Here is a 22,500-nt window from a genome sequence, read left to right as displayed (position 1 = left end):
ATCCTGAAGAGTCGCAGCCCGCATGAATGACATTTATTCCCTCTAGACAACGGGTTTGGGCCTAACTACACATATACTTACCGAGATATCTCACCTAAGGGACCTGAATGGTGGTTTGCGAATTTGGTCAACCACAACAATATATATATATATATATATATATATATATATATATATATATATATATATATATATATATATATATATATATATATATATATATATATATAGTTATGGCTGTGGAAATTCGCATTACACCATAAAGGGCCCTCAGGTGAGATATCTCCATAGGTACATGTGTAGTTAGCCCAAACCCGTTGTATAGAGGGCTGCGATCCTCCAGTTAGTTGTTTTTCTTTCCCTATCTTTTATTTCAAACAAACAAAAACCTACAACGATGCTGGTGGGTTTTTCCAGCCATTCTCCCCCACGCTTGGTGTGAGGGAAGGGGGAGGGGCAGCTCGCCGCCGATTGGTGGATGGACAGCGTGAGGCGGTCGGGGTGAGGGAACGCCCCTTTTCCAGAACCCTCTCGAAGGAGGGTGGAGCCGAAAACGGGGCGGAATGAAGGGCGGAGCCCCGTGCTATAAAAGTCAGACACGAGCGGGGCGCGCTTCATCTTCCTTGTCCTCTTCCTCGTCCTCTTCCTCTTCGTCCTGGAGCTGGTCTCGTCGTTCGTCTTGGCTGGTGGTCTGGTCTGGTCTTCTGTCGGTGCGGTCCCGAGACCCCGCTTCCACACGGAGATAGCGCCGGAAACCACGTCCGTTTCCCCAAAACCCCGTCCGAGCTGTCGGGCGGACGACACGAGCTACGCGCGGCACGAGCTCGGTGCACCATGCCGGAGAGAGCTCGCAGACCACGAGAGGAGTCGGGGCCAGGCGCAACCACGCCGACGGACGGGGAGGAGGACTCGACGGCTCACAGGGAAGTCGCCACTTTTCTTGTCTTTGGGTTTGTGTAAATGACTGTGGGTGGCGCCTGTCTGACAAGTAGAACTGTTAAGTGTTGCCGTGTGTGCGCGTAGTCGGTTTTAACTCTGCTTTCGCTTTATATGTGCATTTTGATTATTGTGACTGTAAATACATGCCTTCCGTGCTTGTCTGTGTGTGTGTGTGTGTGTGAATATACGTGCTTGTGTGAACATGTTCCCCGTTTCGCTGCGTCCTTTCCTTCGTTTGAATTTCCATCTTGCTTCACGTAAGGGGTTCGTAGTGGGTTCAACATCCCGGTAATTAATCGGAACCGTCAAGGCCGACGATAACACCGCTCAGTTATCACTGTAGCATGGAACGGACCGCTTCAGCAGTTCGTGTCCGGAGTCGGCCTGTGGCGTGGTACGATCGCCCAGTCGACCATTCGCGCAGGTACTTAGGTAGATCGAATTTGGCGAGCAACCCTATCCTGCGCGGGTGGGCAATTGGCACGATCGTGGTGAGGTTAAACCCCCAACCGTGACTAGCTCTTGGCGTTGTTCCGAGAGGGTCACGACTGAATTGTCCGTCCGGTGGGCGACCTGCCGCGATTCGAGTTACGTGGCCGTTCGCACGCCGGCGGGCGCAAATTCGCAACAATATATATATATATATATATATATATATATATATATATATATATATATATATATATATATATATATATATATATATATATATATATATATATATATATATATATATATATATATATATATATATATATATATATATATATATATATATATATATATATATGTATATATATATATATATATATATATATGTATATATATATATATATATATGTATGTATATATATATATATGTATATATATATATATATATGTATATATATATATATATATATGTATATATATATATATGTATATATATATATATGTATATATATATATATATATATATATCTATATATATATATATATATATATATATATATATATATATATATCTCCAGACGGTGATTATGTCTGGACGGGAGTTTGTCTCCAGACGTGTCCCAGCGGTGTTTGTCTCTGGCTAGCCTGGCTCCAGACACGTCCGGGCGGTAATTAACGCTCCACCGCATGTCTGCATTCCCTTCCTCTCACCTCACTGTCTTCCCTTCCCCCACTTCTCCTTGCCCCCATCCCTCCTCTCTCCCTCACCCCTCTCTCCTCTTCCCCCCTATTTTTCTCCCTCCCCCCTTTTGTACTTCAATCAGCAAAGCAACAGGTTTAAATAGGCATGAATCTTTTAAAAATGTATTTGAATATCCACCCTCACTCTCCTCCTCCATCCCCCCCCCATACCTCCCCAACCCCAAATTCCAAAATGTAAGAAGGCAATGGGGATTGTAACCTGGAATGTATTCAATCCTGTCATCAAAACCAGATACAGATACGTGCATACACACGGTAGAGTTGATTGTCCAGAAAGCGAAGAACGTGTTGACGTGATGCTGGCAGTAATTGACCAACTTCCATCTTTACTACCTTTATCAATACTTCTTTCGATACTCACAGAGATCTCATCTCGACAGAGGATGTTTTCAAGGAAAAGCAACCTGCTTTCGCCTCTGTTTTGACTATCCAGGTCTTTTGTGCTGGACTATGTAGAGGAGTGTGTATGTGTGTGTTTTTGGTTCACCATTTTTCTCAGAGGTGGCTGAACGAATGTTCGTCAAACTTTCAGAGGTTCAGTGAGTGCTTCAGAGTGTTTCAAGCAAAACTGAAAATCTAGATTGGATTTTTAAAAAAATTTGATTGCTTCACTATACCCAAGCCTTTGTAGCTAAGTGAAAGGTCATCACATGATCCCTGACCCCATTCCTTAGTGGGCATGGGGAAGTGTTTTTGGCACCCAAAAAAAAATAGAAAAACAAAACAAAAATCAAAATTTGATTTCTTCAAAATGCAAACAGCGATTACAACAGCACCAGGCAACACCAGGTACCCCTTGCTAGTATAACTATAAATAATCCTTCCACCCAAACCATAATCAACAACAAAAATAACTAGAACTGCCACTTTATAACTGCTGGCAGTGATGACCGGGTACCCAGTCCGCGTCCGCCTTTGACACAACTGACACAACGTGAGACTTAAATCATAGTCGCAAAGTTTCGCATTTATCGGATAAGCGGTGCCAGAGAAAACATTATTTAATGGTGATACAAACACAGGTCTGCTTCGAGACGGCGCGGAACAGACGAGTTACGAACCGGGCAGCACAAAGCGTTCAATTTCCTTATTACTGGCGACCAGATTCAAATAATTAAATAATTCTGGCTGCCAAACCACACGGCCGATCAGGTTGAAATTTTAAACTTTTGTTTCCCATGTAGCCTAAATTATAAATATGAAGTTTCGCATATATAGAAGTAGTGGTTCCAGAGTAAACATGAATTAATATTTATCCTTCAATCTAAGATGGCGGCCAAACCATGTGACTTGTGACCTCATAATTTTTACCATGTATGCAGATATCATGGAGGATGACAAACGCAAATTTTCGCTTCGATAGGTTAAGCAGTTCCAGAGAAAACATTATTTAATATTTTTCTTAAATTCAACATGGCTGCCAAACCATGTGACCTATCAATTAGAAATTAACAAACTTGTATTCCCTACTCATGTGCAATAGGGGTGTGAAGTTTCCCCTTGATCAGATTAGGTGTTCTGGAGAAGAAGATGTTTGAAGGTTTTAAGGTAAATTCAAGATGGCCGCCAAACCATGTGACCAATCAAGAACAAATTAACAAACTTGAGAAAGGACCTCATGGGGAATATATGTGTGAAGTTTCGTCTTCATCTGTCTTGCCCTTCTGGAGAAGAAGATTTTTAAAATTTATTCATTTTCAATCCAAGATGGCTGCCGAACCTTGTGACCTATGATATCATAAATTTAAATTCTGCTTTCCATCGTCGACCCGAACAAGTGTGTGAAGTTTCGTGAAAATCGGATAAGGTCTATTTTTCTATCCAAGATGGCCGCCAAACCATGTGACGTGTGATGTCATAATTTTTACCATGCGTGCATACATGATGGTAGATGGTAATTACAAATTTTCGATTCGTTTGGTTCAGTGGTTCCAGAGAAAACATTATTTAATATTTTTCTTAAATCCAAGATGGCGGCCAAACCGTCTAACGTATCAATTCGAAATTAACAAACTTATATCGCCTACGTGTCCCGAATATAGTTCTGAAATCTCCCCTTCATCCGACCAGCGCTTCTGGAGAAGAAGATGTTTGAAGGTTTTAGGGTTTTTTCAAGATGGCCGCCGAACCATGTGACCGATCAAGAACAAATTAACAAACTTGAGAAAGGACCTCATGGGGAATATATGTGTGAAGTTTCGTCTTCATCTGTCTTGCCCTTCTGGAGAAGAAGATTTTTAAAATTTATTCATTTTCAATCCAAGATGGCTGCCGAACCTTGTGACCTATGATATCATAAATTTAAATTCTGCTTTCCATCGTCGACCCGAACAAGTGGGTGAAGTTTCGTGTAAATCGGATAAAGTCGATTTTTCTATCCAAGATGGCCGCCAAACCATGTGACTTCTGAGGTAAAATTTTTTTACCATGTATGCAGACTTGAGGGAGGAAGGCACTTGCAAATTTTCGCTTTGATGGCTTATGAAATAGCAGAGAAAACATTATTTAATATTTTTCTTAAATCCAACATGGCGGCCAAATCATGTGACCTATCACTTTGAAATTAACAAACTTGCATCGCATACATGTCACGAATATAGTTCTGAAATCTCGCCTTCATTGGACCAGCGCTTCTGGAGAAGAAGATGTTTGAAGGTTTTAAGGTTTTTTCAAGATGGCCGCCAAACCATGTGACGTATCAACAACAAATTAACAAACTTGAAAGAGGACCTCAGGTGGAATGTGCCTGTAAAGTTTCGCCTCAATCTGCACAGCCGTTCTGGAGAAGAAGATTTTTTAAAAAAAAACACAAAAAAACAAGATGGCGGCCGAATTACGTCACTGATGACGTCAAAATATTTTTTTTCTACGATGAATTTTTGTGTAGATGATGCTCAAGAAATTTCAAATTTTTGCCATGTGGCGTTCTACTTGACGAATTTTTACTGGGATACCTCTTCACTGATGACGTCACGAAAAATCACACGTATACCCGAGAGGGAGCTTGTTCAAATGTATCAAGCGAAATTTTTTTACACTAGATGGTTTCCGAGATACAGAGGTCCAAAGTTGATCTGTTTTTTCAAGATGGCGCCCGTATCACGTGACCTATGACGTCATAATTATCAATTATGTATGCTATCAAAAAAGATACATATCTGGTGAAAATTTTGTGTCGATTGGTCTTACCATTTCTGAGAAAATGGCATTTAAAGCGAAAAAAATTGGAAATTTTGCAAATTTACGGCGGAAGAAAAATAATAATAATAATAATAATAATAAACAGAAGAAAAACAATAGGTTATCCAGTCCATTTGACTGGATACCCTAATTAGTATTCCCCCTACGATCAACATGCACCATACATACTCCCCAGGTACCCTCAACTCGTGTGCCTCACCATTCCTTCCAGCATAACTGCGGTTGAAGCCATGTAAGCAGATATCTGAGCAGGTGGCAGCCTTGGTCCCATGGTACAACATGCGTTCCACAGGATGAGCACTGGATGCGTTCTGCTGCCTCCACCTATCGCACTCGTGTTGCACCTGTTCTCGTTTGAGGAGGAACTGGCGATATAAAATTGGATTTTGTATTTTCTCCACCTGTAAAAACATACAGTACAGTAGGAAGAGCTTTATGGGATCGATTCTTTACAAGTAATTGGAGGTGGGGAGTGGAGGTGGGAGAGGGGGGAGGGATGGACATACATGAGGAGAAAACGATGAGCAGCACAAAAAAAAAAGAAAAAAAAGTAACAATAGCCTGTAAAGGAACAAAATGGGAAAAGATCAGCATGTGTAGAAGAGATCGTGGATGTTCAAGAGTGAGCACACAAGGTCGTGATGGACTGCGCATTTGAAGGGCTCAAGTGAAGAGGATAAGACAATTTACATTGGGTGAGTAAGAGGACGAGTGGTGGACGCAGGTGGGTTACCAGCCACCAGCCACCAAGTCACCCCCCCCCCCCAATTGCCTCGATGACAATGGGCTTCACCAAAAAGCTGCAAAACTTTTGTTTCACAATCAAGTACATAGTGCGTCAGAATTTCCTGCAAATAACTTCAAATCACCGAAATGTCACGCCATAATCTGCACTGAGTTGAACACCTTTTATTACCTTCATCACCAAAGGTGGATGGAAGTTTTGTTTCATCCGTCTTCCTGTTTGTCTGCTCTAAGCAGGCTATCTCAAAAGGTATGGATGGATTCGGACGCAATTTGGTGGACATGTTGTGTGGGTGACAAGGACGGATCGGTTAGATTTTGGTTAACATGCGAATCCAGATCCGGATACGAGAATTATTTTGTTTTTTGAAGCGATTCTTCACCATTGAGAAACAGGAGCAAAACGATACATGGCATGACATTTCAAAGAGTTATGAATGAGTTATTACAAAACTAGGTGGATGAGTCAGATAGGTGACAAGAACAAGCCGATTAGGTTTTGGTTAAGGTCCGGATCTATCAGTGGGATCCAAAATGTAAACTGGTCAGCCTGGCAGAGGTATGCGCTCCACCGAGCACCATTCTAGTTTAGTTATTAAATGCAAAGTGTGATGACAGGTCAAAAAAAACACACACACACACACACACACACACACACACACACACACACACACACACACACACACACACACACACACACACACACACACGAAAATATGCACACAACAGAAAAACACAGAAGGTCACATCGTCAGGGCAATGAACATAGCAGATGCAAACGATAATGGCACTCGGGAGAGCGTATACCTCCGCCTTGCTGAACAGTTTACGTTTTGTATCCCACTAACAGGACGGATCTGTATCCGGACCTTAACCAAAACCTAATCAGCTTGTTCTTGTGACCTTCCAATCTCCATCCAAATCCGTCCATAACTTTTTGAGATGTCATGCGATACATCGTTTTTGGTCCCATCTCTCAATGGTGAATAATCACTTTAAAAACCCTAGTATCTGGATCCGTATCCAGATCTTCACCAAAATCGAATCAATTCATACTTGTCACACACCCAATGTGTCCAACAACTACAGCATCATCCGAATCAGTCCATAAATATTTTCGACATCCTGCTCAAAGACAGGCAGAGGCAGAGAGACAGACAGGCTGACAGACAAACAAACAAACAAACATACACAAACAGGGGTGAAAACATAACCTCCATCCTCCAGAAGAGCACAGATGTCAAAAGTGTTTGTGGAGGGTGGGGTTAAAGGCAAGAAGGAAAGGTCAGCAACAACAGAACAGGTCACGAGTGAGGCCTGGGGACAGTATCAGCTGGCAGTCAAATTCAGGGAGGCTATTAAACAGGTGAGAGAAAGGAGTGGAAGTGAGCAATGACCCGAGATTTGGGAAGGGCAACAAGGTATGGGTTGCTGGCAGAGCATGGTTCATCAAGAGGGGTTGGGGAAGGATCAAGCAAAGAGAGGAAAATGGTGGTAAAGAACAGATATGGAGGTTGTAGAAGAGGATTTTACATGATACTCTCTATGCCAATCACCTGTGTTTCTCAAAATATATGCAAGAGGGTTTTTAAAGTAGTCGATATCTTTGAGTCCGAGTGAGTCTGTGGGATATATATAGTTGTGTACGTGTGTTATTAAATGACAGGTGTACAACCACATAAAAAATGAAATATATTATCTCATATTTGGAAAACTACTAAAGAGAGTGAAGACTGCCACTTGCATTATGTCGACTCCATTGGAGGATCTACTTCTCAACTACAAAAAAAAAGAAGCAAATTTGGCACATTTTTAAATACTGCAATTTCAAATGCAGTTAAAGATGTAATCAAAATAAAGACCAATTAATGCACCATAGTCCCAAGAAGGAAAATAGACATAACAAACAACACACACACACACACACACACACACACACACACACACACACACACACACACACACACACACACACACACACACACACACACACACACACACACACACACACACACACACACTTTTCTGGTAAGAACTTAAAACAGCAATTTTATTTGAGGTATTAACCTTCTACATTATAACCTAAAGCAATTGACTGATTTCCCAACTGCCCAGATCATCAGCTGGGCAGCGTTTTTCATCGAGGTTTCGATCCTTTCAGCCCAGAACCTCTCCAAACGGCGGACGTGTTTCAAACTTTCTCAAAAATGTTTAGTACCAAGACACTTCAGTGTATGTTCATATTGCTGGAAAACATCAAGTCACAATGTGTTCATTTGCTTGAGAACAACCAATGGGATTCACTTCAACGTATTGCCTCAGGATGTGTCCCAAGCCGTGGAGATCATTGATACCCAAAGTGAAGATAAGTGGTACCCAAAGTTTTTTTTACCTTCTCAACTATCATCCGGGCTTCTTCAAATTCCTCCACAATTTTCTTAATCTCAGGATCAGCAAGGTCTTGTACTATAAGCTGGAAACCCACGTCAGACCCAGGCATCTGTTCCTCCAAAGCGGGTGTTGATCTATTTTGAACTTCACCTGAACAAATCATGCAAAACTTACAAAGACCAAAACCAAAAGACTAAACTGGAGCCAAGCATACACAAGTGAGCTGAGCTGCAGCTTCACTCGACAAACTGCATTTCACTCATAAAGCATTTCCTTCTCACTTGCATCATGGATACGGATAAGGTTTAAGAGGTAAAGAAAATGTCATGTGATAAACAATGTAAGGTAATACAAGGAGCTTTTAATACATGAGGAAGCCATTTAGTCCTTCATGCCTACACTTCATCATCAGATAAAATACTGTTGTGGTTGACGAAATTCGCAAACCACCATTCAGGTCCCGTAGGTGAGATATCTCTGTAAGTATATGTGTAGTTAGGCCCAAACCCGTTGTTTAGAGGGAATAAATGTCATTCATTCGGGCTGCGACCCTTTTAGATAGCCGTTTTTCTTTTACTATCTTTATTTTGGACCAGCCGCCATTACTACCACCACAACCACCACCAACCACGTCTCAACAGCCATCACACAACAACCACCAACCGCAACGCCGCTTCACAACAACAGCCACGACCCTTGCCGTCACATCTCGCTCTCGCAACCATCGCATCACCGCCATTCCCGCGCCGCTTGTGGGCACCGATCCTGGACTCGTACAGGGCGCGCACCGAGCAGCGGGTGCAAAAACAGCAGCCTTTCCGAGAAATCGGATCAAGAATCATTCACGCCCACTTTTCCTCTGTCCAATGGGGAGCCAGCCAGAGGTGAAGGGTCGAAGGTGAAGGAGCGAAGCCCCGGGGGCTATAAAGGGCCGCGTTCGCTCGCCGAAAAGGCAGTTGTTGAGGGAGTTTCTGAATCGGGAGAGAAAAAGAGTTTCTGAAGCGCAGTTGGACGGAGTTGAGAAGAGTGGAGAGTGGGAGAGTTGGAGAGTTGTGGCGGCGGCGAAGGCAGTCGAGAGGGCACTCGTGTCAGAGTCGGGGAGCTGCGGAGAGGGGAGGCCGGTAACGCGACCGAGGTCGCGGTGGAGTCGCTCGTCGCGGGACCCAAGCCAGCGAGATATCCTCATTCCCCCGAGCATCAACAACCCCCTCCTGTTTCCCCCCGCACTGAGATAGTGTGAGAAGGGGGCCCCGTTCCCATCCCATTCCAGGCAGTGCCAGCGAGGCCCGCAGAGTCGGGGCGCCGCCGCCATTTTGCGGCTCATCACCAGACGGGTAGGCTCGACGCGGTCTCGGCCCCAGGCCCGTCTGCCCCCCTCATCGTTGAGGGTGGTCCCTTTTTCTTTTGCTTTGAGTATATGTGTTGTCGGCGCCGTCTGTGAAGTAAAACTGTATAAGTGTTGCCGTGTGCTCGGTAGTCGGTAGTAGATCTGCATTGTTACATTTGCTTTTTGTGCAGAATTGTTGTTTCTTCTACTTTTACATTTGCTTTTGGTGTATAATTGTATATGTGTGCTTTCCGTTTTCCGCGGAATAAATGTGCTTTATGTTGAACTGTTTTTCCCATTTCGCTTCGTCTTTTCCTTTATTGAATCTCCATCTTACTTCACGTAAAGGGTTGGTCGTGGGCTAAATACGCCCAATAATTAATCGAACCGTCGAGGTTGACGATAACACCTCGGTTATCCCGATAGTACGGAACGGGTCGCTTAAAGTGGCCCGTGTCCGAAGTCGACCTGCGGCGAGGTGCGATCGCCCGGTCTACCCTCCGTGTGGGTACTTAGGTAGGTCGAATTTGGCGAGCAACCCTATCACACGCAGGGGGCCGATTGGCACGATCGTGGTGAGGCCGAAAGGCCCACCCGTGACTAGTTCCCGGCGTTAGTCCGAGCGGGTCACGACGGGATTGTCCGTCCGGTGGGCGACGTGCCACGATTCGAGTTATGTGGCCGCTCGCACGCCGGCGGGCGCGAATCCGCAACAATACAATATACTGTATCAGTTTATATAAATAATTTCACTGGAGATGTGCAAGTGAGAGAGGGGAGGGGGGAGGAGGAAAATATGAGGCAGGCTCAGGGACATCAGCAAGGCCTTCTTTATATTGGGGGGAGTGGGGAGGTGAGGGGATTTAAAAGGTCGTAGGATTAGGAATGAACGAACACTGACGGTAAATTCATTTTGATGCAACCCACTCAGACATCACATTCACAACAGGTATACAAATCCATACCGAAAGGCCCAGTCACACCTTGACATTTTAGCCAGCTTATGCCGATTTTTAAAAAATTTGTCTAAAACGCTGGTACACGTCGAATACGTTATGGGTAAGTTTTGGAAACAATGAAAGCACGCTGAAAAACACTGCCATGCGTCGTAGTACGCTGGCTTTCATCGTTGTACTTTGCGGTTGTCCTCAAATTTTAGCATGCTTGAAATTTTACGACATCTGTCAGCATATGATTCACAAGTTCCACATAACGCTGGCCATAAGTTGTAGGCACGTTATGCGATCGTTGACACACGTTAATTGTAAGTTAATCATACGTCGAAACGCGTCGAGGTAATGTTTAGCGTTCCCGAAACTTATTTCTAACCTATGAGTAACTTGGTGTAGGCACGTTACGCGATTGTTTACACACGCTACTTGTAAGGTACTCGTAAGTTGAAACACGTCAATGTAATGGTTAGCGTCAGTGTTCCAGACTCCGTTTTTTTTTTTTTTTCATTTTTTTTTCTTCGGTATGACGGTCATGTTGACACTTCGATTTCTAGTGCGGTTATAATATAATATAATTAATAGGCTGCCGCTCAACGATTTAAATCATAAACACACTAGAAATCAAAGTGTCAACATCACCGTCATACCGAAGAAAAATTTTTTTTTTTTTTAAAAACAAAAAAAATCCAGGGAGTCTGGAACACTGACGTGAACCATTACATTGGTGCGTTTCAACTTATGAGTAACTTACAAGTAACTTTTGTCGACGCGTGCCATTGATCGCATATCGTGCGTACAACTTATTCCCATCGCATGCAGAATGTGAGGCATACGGCAAGTACGTCGTAAAATGTTTAACACGTTTAAAAGTACAAGACGTACTCCACTTACTACGACGTATGATAGCGTACTTTAGCGTTCTATTCACGTATACCAAACTTACCCATACCGTATTCGACGTGCGCCAGCGTTTTAGACGCATTTTTCAGAGGTCAGCATATGCTGGCAAGATCGCCAAGGTGTGACTGTGATGTTGACATTTCCATTTCTCCAGCAGTTATGATTTGAATCGTCGAGCGGCAGCCTTTTAATAGGCTACGCCACATGATCGTCGGCAATACGTGCAGCGCGCTATGCATAAGTTAGACCATCGTTGGGCATAGGTTGTGAATGCCGACAACAGCCAAAGCATTCGTTGGAATAAGTTATCTATAAGACAACGAAACGTTCTCTGTCCGTTACTAATATGTTATGCATACGACCAACTCTTTATGAATACGTCCGAATCTTTAAAAAAAAACATCAAAAGTTCAGCGCAAGCCAGCGTTTTACATATATTTTGATACGTTGCCATTGCTGGCTTAAACGTCAAGGTGTGACTGGGCCTTAAGCTACCCACCATTCCTACCAATATCTATGTACTGCTCTATCCCGAATGCTTCAATATACCCATCGAAAAATCAAAATCTCGATATATATATATATATATATATATATATATATATATATATATATATATATACATACATATATATACATACATACATATCTTTGTGGATATATATATATATATATATATATACATACATATATATACATACATACATATCTTTGTGGATATATATATATATATATATATATATATATATATATATATATATATATATATATCTCTCTCTCTCTCTCTCTCTCTCTCTCTCTCTCTCTCTCTCTCTCTCTCTCTCTCTCTCTCTCTCTCTCTCTCTCTCTCTCTCTCTCGTACCAGTTTTGGTGCCGCCAAAGCAGCTTCCTTAGGGTTATGCTGGGTGCTTTGCCATTGCCTTTCCAGCAAGAGTTTGGGCAGGAATTTGGCAAGGGTGTCGGCAATAGCTCGCCGACTCTTTGCGAAGTACACCGTGGGGTCTTCAACACCCAGCAACGAATGCTGGCAGATGGGATGACCCAATTTAATGAACATTCCACGGACGGCATACACATCGATAAATCACCCTGCCTGTGAAACACCGAGATGACAATTTTATAGCTGGATCACGATTCAAACCCAGGCAAAACAGATTAGAGACGATTGTACGTACCTCCAGGCAATCCTGCCAGCTATGTACCTATCCAATTCCAGTTTAATCCTACCCTCTGTTTGTGCTGCCACAATCATTCCCGGGAGATAATTCCATGCATTAACCACTCTCTGATTAAAAGATCCATGTCTTACTACCATCCGGACACTCCTCTTCTTTTCCCTAAGATTGTTGCCCAAAAACATGATATTACAGAGAAGGCCTCAATAAATTCCAATACAAACAATGTCAGCACCACCTCCTTTTACCGACACCAGTGGAGGTCATGTTTCCATCCGTCTGTCTGTGAACAGGATATCTCAAAAAGTTCATTCACACTCAAACCTCCATAAACCCGAGCGGCCATTTTACCAACTGCTATTCAAATCTCCATATTTCCTCGCAGCTGTTTTACCAACTGCTATTCAAATCTCCATATATCCTAGTGACTGTTTTACCAGTCGCTATTCAAATCTCCATATACCCGATCGGCCCAATTCTTCTCCAGGGAGCCCAAGTAGCCCAGGGTTCAAAGGGTTAAGAGAATTTGGTCATGGATATAATACTTGAGCAAAAAAAGAAAAAAAAAGAAAAGAAAAGTACACCCCAAGTAAACAGTTTTCACTTCCTCACATTAAACAGTGCTATCTTTGTTTCGCAGACCGGTTTTTAGAAATGGTAGTGCCATAAAAACAAAACATTGGTGATACAAACACTCATCATCATCATCACTGACCTGAAAACTCCGTGCGCTCAATGGAACAAGAAAACCCGGTGGCTTCATTATATTCTTGAAGAACATCCATGTCAAAGGTAACTTTGTCATTGCCCAACCAGGCCTGAGCCTTGCTTTTTTCCCCAACCCGCAGTTTCTCGAGGAAGGCCACCACTGCGGGGGGATAAGCCTGCGTGCCGCATGTCGTCCGGCGAGTCCAGGTCACACGACTGCAAGTTTTTGCAGCCTCATTTGCAAGCTGCTCAGCTTGTGCCACACCGGCTAACAGCACATTCAGGCCTATGCAAAGACAAATTCAAATTCAGAGATTAAACATAATGCCTCCGGTGACTTCATCAGCGGAGGTATCAAAAGTTATCTACTTCCTCCAACTATCATGCTCACGTCAAAAAACAGCACAAAAGTTATAAGACAGTATAAAAACCACAGCAGCAACATATTATCACAACAAAGAATCTTCAGCCTTATTGTGCCAGAAAAAAAAATTAGCAAGGAGGTACTTGATGCCATTCTGAACTGCAAGTCAACTGCACAGCATTTGCAGGAACGTTTTTTAGGGTCAAAGGTGGTGTCAAGTAAGCAAACGAAAAGAGCCTGGCACAGATGAATGTCCAGCCTGACCAAGCTCAAGATAGTTGGGGATCATTGTTTGTCTTTCCTATCCATATATAGCTCTGAGATCATCTACAAAGTCTGACATTTTTGCTTTTATCCATTTCATAACTTAGCCAAGAAAATTACTCCAGAATCATTTGTGCCACCACAATGCCATACTGAAGTTATCAGTCTCGCCCAGATGTGAGACTACTGCAATGCCCGTCTGTGTGTCTGTGTGTGTGTCCGCATCTGTATATTTTTCCAATAAAAATGTTTTTCTCTGCAACCGCTTGTCCGATCAATGCAAAACTTTAAACATAGGAGGGACTCCCCATGTGAGAATATTTTGTTGCCAACTCTGATGTCATGGGTCACACGGTATGGCAGCCATATTGGATTAAAGGAAAATATTTGGACATTATTTTCCCAGAAACCGCTAAATGAAAAAACCTGAACCTTCGCACATGTCGTCAACTCCCCATGGGGTAAACAGGGTGATGATGATGTCATCAGTGAAGTGGTATTCCAGCTAAATTTGCTGAATTCTTCTTCTTCTTCTTCTTGCATGTGGCAGCTTAGCTGCGGGGGTAGTTATCATTTCTTGGAAGCGCGAATGTGTCGCTGATGCAGTGCCCCTCAACCAGTACACACTGGTACTCATTAACTGAATTGAAATCTTTACACAAAAATCGGACACTTCATATATCTGATCTATGACCCGATGTGAGTGAAGAATTAAATTTATGATGTTCATAACGCATGCCAAGAAACTACTGTATGTGACATAATTGGGTGCATGGATGATATGGGTATACGGCCCATAATAGCAGTGGGCCACAATAGTAGCGTGTTTAGTTAATGATGGTATTTTTCATCAGAATGAACATGTGAGGAGAGACTATATGCTCGACGAGTGCTGTTCTAATTTTAAGAGGAATTCAAAGGCATGGCCTGAATGCAGTAACACAATCACTATGTAATGTCTGCAAAAGGCAGTAAACGAACAATTAGTGCAGTAAACCTATCTATACAAGTGATAGACTGATATAAATCTGCCGATATCTGGATTTTTGAGGTTATCAGCATCGGACGATAATGGTGCTGATATGGCCGATATTAAAAGAAATAAATAAGTAAGTAAACTTGCCTGCTTGTCATGGTAGGCATCTCGAGATCCCCCTTATGTCAATTCAGCATCTGCAGCCACCCTTCAGGTCAGGTGGCTACTGCAGAACATTAGTGAGAGCTTGCTGGCAGCGCTGGCTTTGCCAAAGAGGAAAAGGTAAGACTGTGTTTCCAGCTTTCAAATCTCAATTTATTTCATTCCCCACGGTGAACCAAGCCGAGTTCACCACACCCATTGTTCTTGCTGCACAACCTCGACAGACGTCACACATATATGGGGCCACCTCGTAGCCTTTCACACGCCCATTCTCGCACTGTGGGACTTTCTCAAACCACATACGCAGGCGTGCCGTCTCACGAGCTTTCACACTCTCACACCGTGGGCCTTTCCCACACTCACAAGCCGGCTCATGACCATTCACACACCATTCTCATACAGAGGATGTCTCTTGCAGGCCCGCAGCCGAATCTGCCATTCATGCCGGGTGCACCGTTCGAGCCACACATGTTCCGCAGCAAGCCATGCCCCACACCCTGGTTCCCATGGGAAATTTTAATGTGCATTTTTATATCTGTGGTCAACTCAGACGCAGATGGAGTCGGAGATGCAACATCGTTTATTTGAGTGAACACCGACTCGGTGTTCTTTGATATGTGTCTGAAACACATCCGGCCCTCACTCCGCACCGACCAAACAAGTCAGAGCTAGGCCGTGGGATGCTGGGTGATGCGTAGTGCATCAAAAGTCAAAACCTCCGTTAAACTTCACACGTAATATCTTGCGCACCTTTCGACACCATGAGTGGTAAGGGATCGAGTGATACGAGTAATCTGTGCCGAAGAAACAAAGAAAAGCTTTTTAAATGAAGGTGAAATTAGAAGTGATCAAATGACAGGAGCAGTGACCATTTGCCAAAGGCTTGGACTGACGTACCCACCTTACGAACAATTCGTGCAAATGCCGATGAAAATCAAAGCGAGTGCTCAGAGTGTTTCACCATTACTGCAAAGAAAGTGAATCACATTAACTGCAACGTGATAAAATGATTAATCTGACTTGTAGTTAATTACGTTGCAGTTAAAGTGATTAACTGCAACATCAGATGTTGACGACCCCGTACCTTCCACCCCAACTCTGCACCAACATCCCTCCACCTCTATCACCACAAGCAACACCATTTAACACGGGTTGGTGAAGTTTCATTTGCTTTCATTTAGATGCATAAGTTCTGTCTCTCTGTATTTCTCAGCCTTCCCCATCCACCCACGTTGTGACACACAGCCTCCACCGATTATGTACATTGTTTCTTTTGTGAAAATTACTTTCGTTTTACACGTTTTCAGCTAACGCGGTAAATTCTCGGAATGAAACTACTGCATCAAACGAGGAATTACTGTATATGAAGCACAAAGTGAGAATAATGAAATAAATGCCAGGAAACACACCGTGTCACTCATGGTGCCACCCCAACATGGCGGCTCATACGAGAACTACATGGGAGGCAGGAATTAAAATGTTGTTGCTGTTTGTTTGTTTGTGTTTTTACATTTTTCACCAAAATCTCAAAAATCATCATTTTAGTTTGAAAAATTGGTGGTTTCCAGGTAAAACCGGATTTTAGGATCCCAGATTTGTGGCTGGTTACCTGTTTAAGCTTTGTTTGACATATCATTGTGTTGATAATAAAAATAATGTTGGCAGTTAGCTTATATTGTACTGTGATGTTGTGCATGAGCAAGCAAGCCAAGTTAATATTGTATTAAATAAATATGTTAAGTTCAATAATTTAGATTCAATAAATTGTTTAATCAGATGCGTATATCAGTCATCAACCACACTGCTCTCTAAATATCAGCATCGGCATCGGCCCTTGAAAAACCCATATAGGTCAACCTATAATCTATAAAAATACCACACCATACTTATCCCCACGCTTTTTGAAAAAAAAATATAAAAATTGGGGAGGATATTGTAATCAGCTCTGTCCGTCCGTCCGTCCATCCGTCCGTCATGCTATGTCCTCCGAAACGGTTGTACAGAAATTCACCAAACTTGGTAATTATGATCACAACATGGCACAAAGGTGCAAAAGCAGTCATTTTGGCCACACCCCGGGGTGGGGCCAAAAGGTCAAATTCTGGAAAATACAATTACGGGCACATTTTGAAGTGAAGCTTTGTATATGCAAACAACATTGTGGGACGCATGAAATATGTAACAATTTATTGGATTTGACCCCCGGTTCATGCCCCAGGGGGTGGGGACTTTAGGGTCACAGGGGTCGAAATGGAAAAAAAAATTGAACTCAAAATTTGATGCAAGATCAATCCTGGTGAAACTTTTTTGCAATCTTTCAAACATTCCTTGAGGTGGGAAGCGTGGGGATTTGGGATGATGCGCCATCGACTTTGCTCTCGTGATAATTATTATCTATTTCAGGAAAGAGCCTTTTGTTTAAAAAAATTAAAAATAAAAAAGCTCCCCTAAACTTTCTCGATATAGAAAATGGAAACTTTATTTTCATTCCTCAATCATTATGGGGAAATCAGTTGGGATCAGAGCATCAAAATCAGTAAATCTGGTTGAAATGGGGCTTTTGCATCACTAACTGGCCTTTGCCTCCGAGTTCTTGCAAAAAAGAAGTCGGTGTTGGCTAACTGATTCAAGATGCCAGGGATTAATTTATCTGCATTATGCATATTTTCCTTTGCTCAGTGCCACCAAATAACCTTCTGATAACAGGAGAAACCCCATCATGCAGACATTTACCTTTTACTGTGGAAGTTGTGAAGAGCTGACAACCGTAGATTGTGGCTTCGGATCCATTCAGAGTCAACCGAGTGCTGTGACGCTGTGCCATCATTGCCACTCGAGCCTTCTGTGCCTCGTTCAGTCGGTTAAGGCACTCATTCTCCACGACAATTTCATGGAACAATTCATCCACACCGGTTTTCAAAAATTCCATCACAAGGGTCACCACCTCTGGGGTTTCGGCACAAATAAGGAGCACCACATCGTTGCTATCGGCTGTGCCGAGATAGTGATGATAGCCGCTGAGGGACCGTAGATACATTTTACGAGGAGATGCACCGAGATCGCTCTGTGAAACCGCTTCTTCTGAAGTTCCATTTGAAGAGAAATTAACAGAATTTTGAAGATCAGCTGCAACTTGATCCTGATTTGCAGACAATTCAAGAGCCATTTTAAGACAGTCGTCATTTTGCTTCACGTCCATGGAGCACTGGATGGCAAGAAGAAACTGAGCTTCCTCTTCAACATTTCCTTCCTTACACGAATCTGACATTAAATACTGCTTGGCTAACTGCAGCCCATATTGGTGGACACCTTGCAGTTGACCAACTGTGAAGAAGAAAGAAGGAGAAGAAGCAAATAAACATAACAATAATAATAATAATAACCTCCAAGCACAAATACATATTTGATTCTAAAGAGAAGGTACTCTATTCCAGCAAAAACTCAAACGGAACAAACAACAATAAATTACACTTTCATTACCCATGAATCATTATTTATATATATATATATATATTTTTTAAATACAGTACTTTAAAAAAGGAAAAAAGGAAGAAAAAAAAGCAATTATTATTCCATTTCGCACAGCAAACATGTTCCCAATAGACCTTGAGGGACTAAGTTTGAGCTATGGATAAAATCAACAGGATGTTGATTTGGCTAACCACTGGGTGGGAAGCAAGGGGAAGTCAATGTTTTGAGTACAATCCCTTCGTCAGAGCAAAAGTTGTTTAGTTTTACTCTGCCCTCCTGAACTGCTGGAGAGAATTATTTGAAAACTAGTGTTTATACCGATATACCAGTATACACGGACATGAGCCCACCGGTATATCAAAATTGGAAGAAAAAAAAAAATCAATACCGACGAGCTTACCCAGATCACAGTTGCTTGCAAACAAACTCTTGCACAAGAAACCTGAAGTTGTTTACAACTGATGGAGTACTGCTCTCCCCTCTGGGCTGGTGCTCCTGCCTCCCACCTTTCTCGGCTTCACGCTGTGGAAACCACGGCATTTCGGATCATTGGCATCTCCTGCGATGAGGCTGAGTCTTTGGGTGTCTCACTCTCTCACCGCAGGTAGGTCGGTGGTTCTTCTGTCTTCTCCTCTCCAGTCTCGCTCCCCCTGCTCTGTCTGAGATTTGTCCCCACCATATTTACACAGGGTGCTCAAGGTCAATCCACCAACCCGCTTCTGGTAAAACTACCAAAATCACGAATCACTGCTCACCTTCACTCTTTCATTACTCTTTTTCCCCACCTTTGGAACAAACTCCCACACTCTTCAATCCCATTCTTCCCTTCAAGTCTTCAAAACAGTTGTTCACCACCACCTCTTATCGTCCCCCATCCAAAACCACGATCTTTTCTCCCCTCGATAATCCACCCAAGCCCACCTCCTTCAAATTCCCTGCTTTCCTTCCTGAAAGTCCCTGTAGTGTCCATCTTGTATTCCCCATGTTCCTTGCCCCATCCCTCTCCCTTCCTAAGATCTCCGAATGTCTCTGTTCCCCACTGTTATGTCCTTCCCACTCCCACCCCTCTTGTCTCATGCCCCACTTGCTGTGCATTCTGTTAACTCTCATATGAGCCTCGACAAGCTATACAAAAAACAAAAACAACAAAAAACTGCATCCACCATGACAGAAACACAAATGTCTCACTTAAATAATGTCCCCCTGACATGCAATGTGGTGGTGTCATGCCTGATGATTCAGAAGACTGTTCCACAGCATCTCTTTCCATGGTGAACCGGGGAATTTCCTCAGAATCTTCAACGTATTCCACCTAACAAGAAATGGGACAAGTAGAGATACATTCAAAGTACACCGCCCTCATGGCAAATAATTAAATAACATATCCTCCAGCACGCAACATTGCCAGGGTATCCTCAGCACCTGGTGATGCCACCATGAAGATGCAATTGGTAGGGAGTGGTGTTCAAAAAAAAGGACCAAAACGATTTGGTATTATGTTTATTGAAATTAATGTAGTTGGCAAATTGTTCACATTTTGCCAAATTGTATACAAATGATACTGACATGCAGCACATGGAGACTGAGTGGGGAGGAAGAGATGTACAATAATTGATTGATTGATTAATGAGGTAATTTAAATAAATTATAGTAAAATAATTAATTTCTTAATCAATTGGCTAATAGCATACCAAAATGACTACTGTTTCATCTGAATCTATAACTTTTTGAAGATTAAGCAATTAATCGAAAAAAATTAATCGATTAATTGATTAATAAATAAATCAAAAATAACCTTCACAGCCAAATCACTTCTTCACCATCATGTCCAAATATCAGCTTCCTCATTCAAAAGATGCCTGAGATATTGCCCAGATGAGTTGAAAATAAATAAGTAATTAATCAATCAATAATAATTAAGTAATTAATGACGTTAATTGATTAATAAAAAAAACTGTTTTTACCAAAGCACTTGTTCACTATTGTGCCCAAACTTCAGCTTTCGAGGTCAAAAGATTGCCGGGATATCACTCCGGACAAAGAAACAAACAAGTGGAGGTACACTCAAAGTACACCCCCCCACCCCACCATGACAAACAAATAAATAACAAATCCTTCAGCGCTCGACATTCCTGGGGTGCATCCGACGCTCGGCAATGCCATCGTGCAGCATATGGAGACAGATTTGGGAGGGAGCGGTGCACTTCTAAGGTGAATGTGTACAAAATGACACTTACTCATTGTGCAGCACATGGGAGACGGAATTGGGAGAGTGGTGTACAATAATTGCTTAATTGCATAATTAAAAAAAAAATAGTCATCGTAAAATAATTAATTTCTTAATCAATTGGATAATAGCATACCTAAACCGTCACTGTTTCATCCGAATCTGTAACTTTTTGATAATTAAGTAATTCATCGAAAAATGATTAATTAATCGATTGATCAATCAACAAATCAAAAATACCCTTTACAGCCAAATCACTTGTTACCCGTCATGTCCAAATATCATCTTCCTAGTTCAAAAGGTGCCAAAGATATTGCCCAGATGAGAAACAAAATAAACCAGACGGGTACTCGGTAGAGCACATACCTCCGCCATGCAATACCTGATCCACGAGAACATATCGGGCCCAATCAATACATTTTTGAAATATCACGCTACGTGTCGTTTTTGGCCCTATCTCTCAATGGTGAAGAATCACTTTAAAAATTGTAGTAGTCGGATCCGGATCTTCATCAAAATCTAATCAGTCTGTCTGTGTCACACACCCCAACCTGCCCACAAAATTTCATCCGGATCCATCTATAACTTTTTGAGATATCCTGCACACAGACAGGCAAACAGACAGAAAGGGATGAAAACATAACCGACTTCACCTGTGGTGGCGGAGTCAATAAGGAATTAATAAATCGATAATAATTAAGTAATTCATCAATTGATTGATTCATAAAAAACTAAATAATATAATTTTTTTCCAAAGCACATCTTCACTTTTGTCCCCAAATTTCAGCTTCCCAGCTCAAAGGCTGGCTGAGATCTCGCCCGGACAAGCAAGAAAACAAACAAACGAACGAACAGAGTAAAAACTGAGTACTCCCTTCCTTCTCCGCCCGGTGACGACGTCATGCATCGCATGGACATGGAATTGGGAAGGAGAGGTGTACAACAAACTGCTTCACATCAAAGGTTACTTAATACATGAAATCGTTGCTGAGGAACCGTCGATACATTTTACTTGGAGATGCAGCTAGTGAAAACCGAGTACGCCTTTTCGGCGCGAGTCATCACCGGGTGCCCTCGGTGCCCGGCGATGACATCATGCAGTGCCTGGCGATGGAATAGGGAGAGGCGGAGTACAACATTATAGTGAAAAGGTGCATATCACCTCACTGCAAATAAAGATCTAAAACTGCACACAAATGGTACCAAGCACCACATCTAAAACTAATTTGCAGGCCTCAGCTCGATTGAAGACCAACAATGTACATAAACGAAAAAAATTGAGGTGTTTGGTGGGAGATTTCAATTGCCTTTAATAGTAATTGGCGATACGTTTCCCTTTCAGTACCCACTTCACTCGATGTAAATAAGACAACAATTAAGGTCCATTCCTTAAATAAGGGATGTTGGTGCATCCACTTGATGAAAAATGCATATTGAATGCAATGCCTTACATCAATAAGAAAACAAACTGCAGCCATACTCCTTTACCATGCGCTAAAAACAA

The 22,500-nt window shown here is 42.4% G+C and overlaps 1 protein-coding gene across 7 annotated transcripts in view; it reads right to left on the bottom strand.

The window, feature by feature from the left end:
- Positions 1 to 22,500, bottom strand: part of LOC147022760 (protein mono-ADP-ribosyltransferase PARP10-like) — a 110,717-nt gene that overhangs the window by 15,437 nt on the left and 72,780 nt on the right. For 6 of the 7 annotated variants that reach the window (XR_015059900.1, XR_015059899.1, XM_085887556.1 and 3 more), the window contains 5 exons: positions 19,958 to 20,081; positions 18,032 to 18,622; positions 13,540 to 13,818; positions 8,471 to 8,619; positions 5,534 to 5,735 (listed from right to left, as the gene is read on the bottom strand). Coding sequence is in view for 5 of the 7 variants with exons in the window: in XM_085887556.1 (XP_085743682.1) it covers positions 5,534 to 5,735; positions 8,471 to 8,619; positions 13,540 to 13,818; positions 18,032 to 18,622; positions 19,958 to 20,081 (1,345 nt within the window). In the remaining 2 variants the exon portion in view is untranslated. The remainder of the gene's footprint in view (positions 1 to 5,533; positions 5,736 to 8,470; positions 8,620 to 13,539; positions 13,819 to 18,031; positions 18,623 to 19,957; positions 20,082 to 22,500) is intronic. The other variant, XM_085887557.1, reaches the window with a different exon arrangement.

This window comes from Eptatretus burgeri, chromosome 7 (assembly GCF_056783735.1).
Source record: "Eptatretus burgeri isolate ZD-2024b chromosome 7, Ebu_testis_v1, whole genome shotgun sequence".
In the NCBI taxonomy this organism is placed as follows: Eukaryota; Metazoa; Chordata; class Myxini; order Myxiniformes; family Myxinidae; genus Eptatretus; species Eptatretus burgeri.
This window is presented reverse-complemented; position numbering and strand designations above follow the sequence as displayed.